Genomic DNA, 10,664 nt, shown 5'->3' with positions numbered 1-10,664 from the left:
ATTGAAGAGTCTGTTGTCTTAAAGAAATCAAGATAAAATATATTATATTTTATGTTTTCTCAAATATTAACCATTTTCAGTGCTCCTCACTTCTCATAGATCTGGGTTCCCATCTGGTCACACTTTCAGCATGAAGCATTTAGCATTATTTTTAGTTAAGTTCTACTGGTGACAAATTCTCTCAGTCTAAATTTATTTGAAAGTGTCTTTATTTGCTTTTATTTTCGAAGGATTTATTTACTGGCTATGGAATTCTATGTATATATTTTGTTTTAACACTTTAAAGATGTTGTCATCCAAGAACCCCAGGCACAGTGGCACACCCCAGTAGTCCCACCTACTGGAGGATTGTTTGAGTCCAGGAGTTCAAAGTTGTAATACATAATGATTGTATCTGCGAATAGCCACAGTACTTCAACCTGGGCAACATAGTGAGACCCTCATCTCAAAAAAAATAAACAAGAAAAAAAAAACAGGAAAAGAAAGGAAGTTGTCATCCACTATTTCTTGCCTCAATTATTCTGCTAAGTTAATCATGACTTCGTTTTGGCCTAATAACTATATTTAATTTTTCTTTGGATATTTTTAAAATTGTTATTATACCTTTGGGTTTTGGCTATGTGACTATGAAGTTCCTAGGTGTTGTTTTTATTGCATTTACTCTGTTTCAGATCCACTGAGCTTCTTGGATCTACCTCTGTATGTTAATAATTTCCATAAATTTTCAGGAAATTTTGGCTACAGTTTTTTGAATATGTTTCTGTTTAATTCTCTCTTCTCTCTCTAAACAACTTTATTATGATGTTTAATATTTTCGCACAGTTGTGCAGTGGCTCTTTTATTTCTGTTTTCACTATCTTTCTGTGCTTTTTATATTGGATGATTTTTATTGATCTGCCTTCAAGTTGACTGGTAATTTCTTCTACTGCCCTTCTATAATGGCCGATCTGTTACAGTCATATGTCAATGAGTGGGTGCATCGGGGACAGTTTGTTTTCACATGTTCATGTCACCACTATTGGTTTGCTACTATTTAAAACCCATGCAGTGACTTCTCCTTTTCAGTATAATAAATTTCAATTCCACAATTGCCATTTAGCTTTCTTTTAACTAATAGTTTCTGTTTCTATAGTAGATTCACTACTGTAAACTTATTTCATTATATTTTTTTCTTTAAGTCTTTAAACTATTTTATGATGATGGATTGAATATGTTTATCTCCTAATTATAGCATCTGGATCATCTCTGGTCATTGTCTATTTCTACTGACTGCACTGAAAAAAATATACTCTGTGTCTCTTATGATTTTTTTTTTGCCATGTACCAGACATTTTATATAACACATTAATGATACTTTGATTTGTTGTATTCCTCTGAAGAATGTTGACTTTTATTTTAAAAGAGTTAAATTATTGACCATTCCATTTAATCTTGCAGAGAGAATAGGTTTTATATTGTTGACAGGTTGGTCAGTCTCAGCTTTGTCCTTAGGCCTAGAATAAATCCATAGTCCAAGAACAGGCAAAGGTTAGGGTCCCTGTAGGGTTTTGAGGTAATGTCTGAGGTTTCTAACTTGGCAAGGAACAAACTGCTTCTTCTACAGTGAGTAGAACATGAAAAATGGCTGAAATTTTCAGTCCTTTTTGATTTTTTGCTTTCATTTGGGCTTCATGATGTCCTTTCCCTGTTCCCGTACATAAACAACCAAGTAAGGGAAATTTACATAGAGATGTGGAGATTTCTCTTTCTTGTTACTTTTCCTCTGTGATTTCCCCCTCAATCAAGGTCCTGCCATCCCCAAAGTTTCTTTTTAAACCTCAATCCATTAAGACTTTTACCTTCTGCTGAGTTTAGCCATTCTTCACCTCTGGAACTGAGTAGTTTCCTGGGATGTGGGGCTTTTCCTGCTAAAGCCAGGGAATTCCCAGGCAAATAGGGAAGAGTTTGCCACCTTTTAAATGCCTTCAGGAGAAAGCCACGTAATGCTAGATCTCATCCAATTCACTTATTTCTCTTAAGCACCAAATCATCACACTTTTTGCCTATTTTTAGTAGCTTCCTATTACTTTGCATAGTTGTTTACTTGCTATTTTGCCCACAAGTTATACTTATTATCTCCTAAGTAGTTATCCTACTTTGTTATTGCCCAAACTGGATTATAAATAATATATTTCAATTTTCCAAGCAATGAGAGATTTTGTATCAACAGCCCAAGTTGTCCAGGCTTCAACCTGATAATTCATTTCTGGGTGTAGTAACCATCATAATAACAGTAATAAAAATAAGAACATAATCCTAAATTGTAAGAAAAAGGAACACTTTATTCAGATAAAATTAATGTGTAAAACAATTCTTCAATATATTGACAATGACTTGTTGAAATTAGAGTATATGGGTGACAAGTTTTTTTTAACCAGAAAGTTTTCAAAAATGTAATATTATATATATCTATATATTAATATTATATATATTATACACACACTTATGAATATACATGTATGTATATTATACACATGCTTATGTATATATATTATACACACACACACTTATGAATATATATGTAGTAGAATCTCCATAGTTGACCATTTCCCTATGTTGACCACTTCCTTAAGTTGACCTACCCATCATAGACTGGACATGCACCACATGTACGTATAGTACCATAGGCCTAGATTGACCACCTCTGTATGTTGACCAGTTTGTTATAGTTCCTAGGATCAGGACACTGCACCAAAATATGGCACCTTGGCATATTAAGTATTTCAAGGTAAAAGAAATTGAGAAAATCAAGAAGCAGGAAGGTCATTTTGACTTTCTTCTGCACACCTTCTCTCCTCAATCAGGTCAGAAAACTACCAAAAAATAAAAAAATCCCTTTGCCCCTTTTCTCCTAAAGTGGGCAATAAAACCTAATTGATCTTCTCTTGAAAATAGACCATAAGATCCTCATCCCAGAGATATCCTCCTCATATCTGGAGAAAAAAGAATATTCTTACATATGAAGACAGACAAAAAGAAGAATCTGAACTAACAGGACTTACTGAGTTCCCACCGGTTTATTGCCATTAGGAAATACCTATTTTAGTCTAATCATTGTTTCTTCAAAACAATCCACTTCTTCATCAGATGTAGCATGAACTATGAAGTGTTTTTCCTTCAGCTTTTCATTTCTGAAGACTCCCATGTCACATGAAACTTACGTTAAATGGATATGTGTGCTTTTTATTTTGGTTGTCTGTCTTTTGTTATGAGGATCTCAGGTCTAAAACCTGGAAAGGGTGAGAAAAATGCATTTTGCACACTATACGTATACATTTATGTTATTTACAATGAAAATATAAGCTTCATGTTTACCAAATAAAGGTAATTTATATTTAATATAATAAATACAAATGGCAAAAATATAGCAGAAAGGTGAAAAAAAAAGCTAGAAGAGGTCTTTTATCAATACTAAGGAACACAACATGTGTTGAAAAATCTTAGAAAACATATTAAAATACTTTTTTCAGAGAGCAGTCTCCATAAGAGAAAGATCCACAGAGGCATACTGAGGCATTCTATCCATGAATGGCACAATTAAAATCAGACCCAGATTCTATAAATAAGAAAATTTCCTCTATGGCTTCTCATAATACATTGGGAAATATTTCGTTATGAAAATAGATTCTAATTGGCAGGGATCATTGTGAGTCTGATAAGGGATCTTATCAGTGATATATGAATTACTATGTTGTTTCAATTTTCTGTGACAAGATTCATCCCCACAGACTCACTACTCTTGTCACTGAATAAACCCACTGGAGAATTTGGAAATGTCCTTTATGGTAGAAGATACACTCGTTGCATATAGATAATTAAATAAATATTTTCTAACCTGTGGCATGTAGAAGTGTTGTTTGGCTTGGTCTGTTTTGTGTGTTTTATAAACCAGACACAGAGCATAGTGGTGGCAGCTCCTCTCAGATGGAGTATGAACACCCAACTTACACGGGCTCCACCACATTACTGATTTATAACCAGCCAGTTTCTTCCAATTATTTAACTTTCTTGTTTTTTTCTAAGCATTTAAGTAAATATACACATATAAAAACACGATTGGATGACTTCACTAAAAATAGATATACAGCAATGAATAATCTCTGTTCTTTTTTTAAAAAAATTATGCCTAATTTATCACATTCATATTTTCTTTTCTTTTTTTCTTTTTTTCTTTTCTTTTTGAGACAAGAGTCTCACTTTGTCACCCTTGGTAGAGTGCCCTGGTGTCACAGCTCTCAGCAACCTCAAACTCTTGGGCTCAAGGGATTTGCCTCAGCCTCCCAAGTAGCTGGGACTATAGGTGCCCGCCATAATGCCTGGCTATTTTTAGAGATGGGGTCTCACTCTTGTTCCAGCTGGTCTTGAACCCGTGAGCTCAGGCAATTTACCCACCTCAGCCTCCCAAGGGATTATAAGCTTGAGCCACCATGCCCAGCCCAACCTAGACTCTTTAAAAGAAAAATTGTGAATACAAGAAGGCGCAAAAGTCCCTATAGTGGAACAGAGAATGACAAGGAAAAGGGATTCATGTCTGCTCCACCTCCATTTCAATCACATTGAAGAAAAAGTCAAAACTGCATGTGAATATTCTTGCAGTTTTACTAGATTTTGTTCAAATGCCTTAACAATATCTTTGCCTAAGGCAGAGTTCTACAGCCACGCAGGTTTCCAGGTGTGTCTGTCGGGCCTTTTTTGCTTCACAATCAGAATGCATCTCCTCTGCCCACACCATTGGCTTTAGCCACTAGTGATTCTCTCTGCTCTCCTTGGGTATATTTTAGAGTTAGAGATGGCGTTCTGGACTAGATTATCTCATGTTCTATTCCTACGTCTCCTGCATTCTTCCCCCAAGTTCCATTCATAGCAGACTTTTTTTCTTGCGGAAGATGCATTTGTTTTGAAAGGACTCCTGCTACTTTCCCTGAGGGATCCAATTGGTCCTCTTTATGCAAATCTTCATTGTTTTGATTCTGCAGGAACCACAGAAACCCTCCTCCATTTTCTTCCCCATGATGAGTAAACAGGGTTTTCTCTGCGGTGGATAAACTTTTTTGACATACAGGGGAACCTTCCATATATGTGTATCAGTATCCCGGGTTATCCTATACATTCCAGGCAAAAAGAAAACGTGCTCATACTACTTCCTTGTCCTCAAAACTTTCAAGATTTTATTAAGAATAATAACAAAAATAAGCCAACCTCACATAGTAAACAGGATTCTCTTTGTGTTGTTAAATGACCTCTGGACCACATTCCTTTGCTCCCTCTCCCCCTTTCAAAAAGCAGCCTCCTATTTTTGGTTTATTTCTTTACTCAAACAGCTCTCCCCATGCAATTATATTCCTAAGGGTCCAAGTGTTTGTGCCTTTAGATGGGGACGGGGAACAGACAAGGGAAGAATGAATCCTGAGAAGCCCAGAATTTCTGCTTGTCTTTTAATTCTGGCAGTGTTTTCTCCCTTCATTCAAATTGAGTACACCCAATCTGTCTTCCTACAGAGTGGCTTACAGAGAAACAGCCACTCCTCCCCCACCGTCTGCTTCCCCACATTTAACAATATAATCATGATTTCTAAGATAGCACGATTTTTAAAACAAGGATGCTTGGCAGATCGGAGGAACACCAGCTTCTGTCACTGGGTGATCTAGTTTCTGGGCTTGCCGAAGCGTCCCCATCCACCGCGGTTCCTGCATGCCTGTGCACGCAGTGAAGGGTTAAAAAGCCCTGGAGAGACACCACGCATGTGTTAAATCCTGCTGCGGCAGCGTGCATCCCTTCCACTTTGACCTCGTAGTTAATCTGCGTGGTAGTTAATCACGCAGAGTCTCTAGTGATTTTTTTTTATTATTTCTTTTAAGTACACGCGCACACACGTTCAGGGCCCTGCCCCTTCTAAAAGAAAAAAAAAATAAAGCAAAGCAAACAAATAAACCTGAAATGATGGACTTGGGGGAGTACACGTGAGTGCGAGGGGCAGGGGCTGGGCATGGGCGCGCTGCCTTCCCCCTGCCGCCTGTGTCTGGGCGAGGGTCTCTCCCCGCGCCCTCCCCCCGCCTCGGTGCTGTTACTCCCCCAGACTTGGAAGCCTCTGCCTGAGCTGACGCTTGATGCTATCTGCAAGCGTCTGTGCTGATCTTATTCCTGCCCCTTGAATATTAATTCCCTACGCTGGTAGCAGTTCATCTCCCCACTGAGGGGACCTACGAGAGGCAGGTGGGGGGAGCCACCATCAGATCATAAGCATAATAATAATACAGGGGGGAGGGATTCTCGGGCTACGAAGAGGCAAGAGGCAGGCGAGAGGAGGAAAAAAAAAAGCGATGAGTTCGCCAAATATGTGGAGCACAGGAAGCTCAGTCTGCTCGACTCCTCTATTTTCACAGAAAATGACGGTGTGGATTCTGCTCCTGCTAGCGCTCTACCCGGGGTAAGACGCCTTTTTCCGGCGTTTTCTTTTCTGAAGAGGTGGGGGAAGGGGTGGGGGGTGTGGAGCTCCGGAGACCACCCAGATTTAAAACACTCTCCTGGGATCCAGGGCTTCATCGTTTAGTGGGGGAGTGAATCTATGGGGCGAGAAGGGGAGGGAGGCAAGAGGAAGGTCACTTTGGCTTATTTATCAATTTATGGCTTTTATGTTCTGTTCTGTTTCAGAGCAGAAAAGCTCACCTCATAGAGACTTTGTATTTAGGAGTAGCATTTTGACAACACTGCAATCTGATATCGAGGTGGGCTGTGCCGACACACGCCGGCATTTGAGGCCATGATGAAGGCGTTCTGGGTGGGGGTCTGGGGGAGAAAATTGCAAATGGGGTCCTGGAGCACCCCCGAAAGATCTGCGTGAGGGAGGAGTTGGGGAGGGGGCGGGCTGCTCTGATCCTCGACGCTAAAGCATGGCTTGCTCCCGCACCTGGATGTTGCTAAGGTCAGCCGGCCAGGTTTTCTATTGAGAGTCTCACTGACCCGGCAGGCAGCCGACTCCCACGGTGGGCAGACATGGTTCAGCACCAGGGACAGCAGTCTCGGTCGTGGGGAAATCCGGGGCTTGTTTAACTTTACAGGACATCTCTAAATCTGCACAGGACATCTATACAATCAGAGAGAAGGCCCAGGAAGCCCAGGAGCACTGATAAAGCCTAAAGACCCTTCTCTGATTATCACTACCCCTCCTCGAGATGGGAGGGGGCCTATTGGGCGCTGGGTGAAGAGTGTATGATAGTTAAATGAATATGTTGGGGAAAATAAGTTTGGAAAAGAGTTGGCCTTGCTGCGGTGTCAAAATATATGCTGAACCAGGTGAATGTGATGCCAAAAATCATGAAGTCTGCATTAATTCTTTAGCGCCTTGCTGGAAGGAATAAGAAGGGGTAGGAGGGAGGTTGGACTCCTGAGAACAGTCTGTATCATGTGTTCCAAAGTGTGTTGCGCTTAAATTTTCTTGAACTTTCTTGCGTTAAGAATATTAGGGGATTATTTTTCCATATAGCTTAGTTCACTATTCATCTACTCACTTAACTCCCCTTTCCAAGCTTTCCAGCTCAGACCAAAGACAGGTTAGAGATCCACAGTTTGCCTAACTTGCATTCTTCTGTACCTTCATTTTGAAATAAAGCACCATAAAAATTACTCCACATATCCCATCAACCCTTCCCCCCCCAAAAAAAAAACTTATAACAAAGAGAGTTGAAAAAATAGGAATTAGACTATTTTTTGTTTGTTTGTTTTATTGACCAAATCTAGTCAACTCCCTTAGATCTCCCCTCTCTGTGGGAGCTAATAGAATATGCAGATATCTGATGAAAGAAAAAAACCAGGATAACAAGGAGTGAAAGCCTCATTTTGGAGTTTCTAAGCAGACAGAGGATCTGCTCAATCCTGTTCAGCACTTTTTGTAGATTCTTCCTCATTTACTATAAAAACAGAATATTATCTTCACTAAGAATCTAAGATTAAATAGCTTTCTCAGAAGAGAATAGGGTCTTTCACTGACAACAATTTTATGTGCAACACATTTTATGGAATCCTGCAAAAATATTTCTTCTATTGAAAATTGGAACACAAATTTTTATATTTAATGTTGTGTGCAGCTACTAAGCTGAATTTTCTTCAGAAGTGAGAGATGACAATTGCTTACTAATAGATAATATCTTTCACATATTTCTACCATTTATGAAACCTGTGGATTAAAATCCAGACAGGACCTAGGGGAACTCACATCCACCTTCATAAACAATCTCATAACTAAAAAGATGAGGATATTCATGTTTATTTTATCTACAAAGGTTCTATTTCAACCAAAGCACGTTTAATTTTATGATTGTCCATAATAGTATATATTTAAGAGGACTTCATGTGGCAATAGACCCATCTTTTCAGTTTCAATGTCACATGAAAAGTAAAATTTGATAATACCTTTTAATTGTCAGTTTTTACCAGAGTATCCTAGATGAGCTTTTTAAAGAGCTCTAAATAATAGGAGCTATCTGTCGTGAAAAAACTCCAATAAGGTGATTTTTATATTTTCCCCTGTAGTAACAGTCAAAGGACTCATTGCAGTTTGGTGCAGAGAATGTGATCAGAGTTTCAGTGTGCTGCAATCTCATAAAAAAAGGCTATTTGAATGGATGAATAATAATGGAAATAAACAGGAGCTTTAATTTACAAAGTTTATCCTGAGGAAGGAGAGCTTTTTTCCGGCTTATCCTGGAAAAAAATTGGTACCTTAGGAGCCAATGTAAAATAGCCTTTTGGAGTAAACAGGAGCAGGAGGGCCACCCAGAAAGTTCAAGAGAAATCAATGATGCATTTAATTGACTTAAAAATTTCTATAACCCTAAAGAATAATTTTTTGCTTCTCATTAAATGACTAAATGCACTAGTCTGGGTCTATACAAAAATAAAACAAAAAAAGGGGATTAAGGTGAAAATATTAATAGCTAATGTCTTTTGCTATAAGTGACACAATTTCTTAAACTCAAAATTTTCTAAACTTTCACAGATTTACAATACTATCATAAAAATCACCTAGGAAAATTGCTAAAATGGAGATGCCTATACTGTATATTGGATAATTCTAAATCATTATGTCTGGGGTGGAGACCAGGTATATTCAACAGGATTATTTTCAACAAGTAGCCTAGCTGAGGAAAAATAGTATATACTTTGTTGATTTCCAAAAGTTTATTCATCATCATATTTAATATGTAAAAGTGCTTTGATTATTACCACTTCTGAATTCAGTTGAGCTTGATGAATTAATTAAACATTGAGAATTTGTTTTATTTATATATGAACCATTGAGTGTATTTTACAAATCATAAAATATCAGAAATAATATAAAGAATCTTAACAAACCCACATTACATATGAAAAGATATGGGCTCTTTAAAAACATCAAAAATACATACATATGTGAATATATAACTATATTTGGAAATGTAATTACTGTATATATACCACATCCATATATAGCCATACATTTAGGTTTAAAAACAAATCTTATAATTTTTATAAACCCTTTCCAGTAATTTTGTTTCATCTCAGAGTAAAAATATATTATTAGGAAAGAAAAAATTAGGATACAATAGGAAATTATTTGAGTAAGTTAGCATAAGTAAAACAAGAAAAAACTTTTTTTTTAATAAAATGAGATTTTAAAATCTACTTTGAGTGATGAAGAATTATTTTTGAAGGTAGATTGACCAGTAATGAATTGGATTGAGTTTTTAGTGCTCAGTCTAAGATCTAACTTAGAAGTGCTGGCCCTGAATTTTTTTTTTTTCCTGCAATTTTTGGCCGGGTCTGGGTTTGAACCCACCACTTCCGGCATACGGGGCTGGCACCCTACTGCTTTGAGCCACAGGTACTGCCCTGGCCCTGAATTTTTATAAAGAAAATTGAGTTAAAGCTTTATAAATATTTTTGATTTTTAGTTGTTACCTAAAAGGAAATGTTCCAGGTGACTTTTCTTATTAGCTGCTAAAGTATTTTTGTAACACACTTAAATTTTACATAGTTTTAACTTTTAATGGGCTATGGGCATTCAGGTAGAGGAAATATTGGGATTCTTCAATATAATCCTATTTACTTACAGAATTAGTCTCTATAGCCAAACTCATTATTTCCTATCTTTCTAAATGCCCTGCCTGGTTTTATCTTGGAAAAAAATAAATCCTCAGCCTTTTTAATTGCTGTGGACATAGCATTTGAAATAGTCTACCCTGAGGCAAACAAACATCTACTTGGAGGGGAAAAAAGAAAAGAAATAATTATCAGTCAATATTTCCCAAAGTCCAGTTGTCTACCACTATCTAAATAAAATACCCAGATTGTAGGCATGAGTTTAAAAATTAGCTGTTAATTTAATTAGTTACAAACATGTCTCTCTGATATCTTAAACTTCTTTTAGAATAATCATCTCAAAATAATTGATTTATGGACTATTGTAATGATGTCTTTGTTCTAAAATTTAAAATTTCTGCTCAAATTGGAAGCAAGTTTAGATTCACTTTAGAGGCTTTATCTTTGTTGTAAATATTATGTTACAGGGTGCTGACTACCTCCCTTGCTGTAATTCCCCAGTCATTCCAAGACAGATTCTCTGAGTTTAAGTACCAGTAGGCTTTGCT

At 37.2% G+C, this 10,664-nt stretch overlaps 1 protein-coding gene across 2 annotated transcripts in view; it reads left to right on the top strand.

Moving 5' to 3' along the window:
• The first annotated feature begins 5,999 nt into the window (after nucleotides 1–5,999).
• GABRG2 (gamma-aminobutyric acid type A receptor gamma2 subunit) overlaps nucleotides 6,000–10,664 on the top strand; it is a 93,636-nt gene continuing 88,971 nt past the window's right edge. For both annotated transcript variants that reach the window (XM_003781975.2, XM_003781974.2), the window contains exon 1: nucleotides 6,000–6,466. In XM_003781975.2, the coding sequence (XP_003782023.1) occupies nucleotides 6,360–6,466 (107 nt within the window). In that variant the 5' untranslated portion in view covers nucleotides 6,000–6,359. The remainder of the gene's footprint in view (nucleotides 6,467–10,664) is intronic.

Source organism: Otolemur garnettii, unplaced genomic scaffold (assembly GCF_000181295.1).
Source record: "Otolemur garnettii isolate 467f Iridium unplaced genomic scaffold, OtoGar3 scaffold00003, whole genome shotgun sequence".
In the NCBI taxonomy this organism is placed as follows: domain Eukaryota; kingdom Metazoa; phylum Chordata; class Mammalia; order Primates; family Galagidae; genus Otolemur; species Otolemur garnettii.
This window is presented reverse-complemented; position numbering and strand designations above follow the sequence as displayed.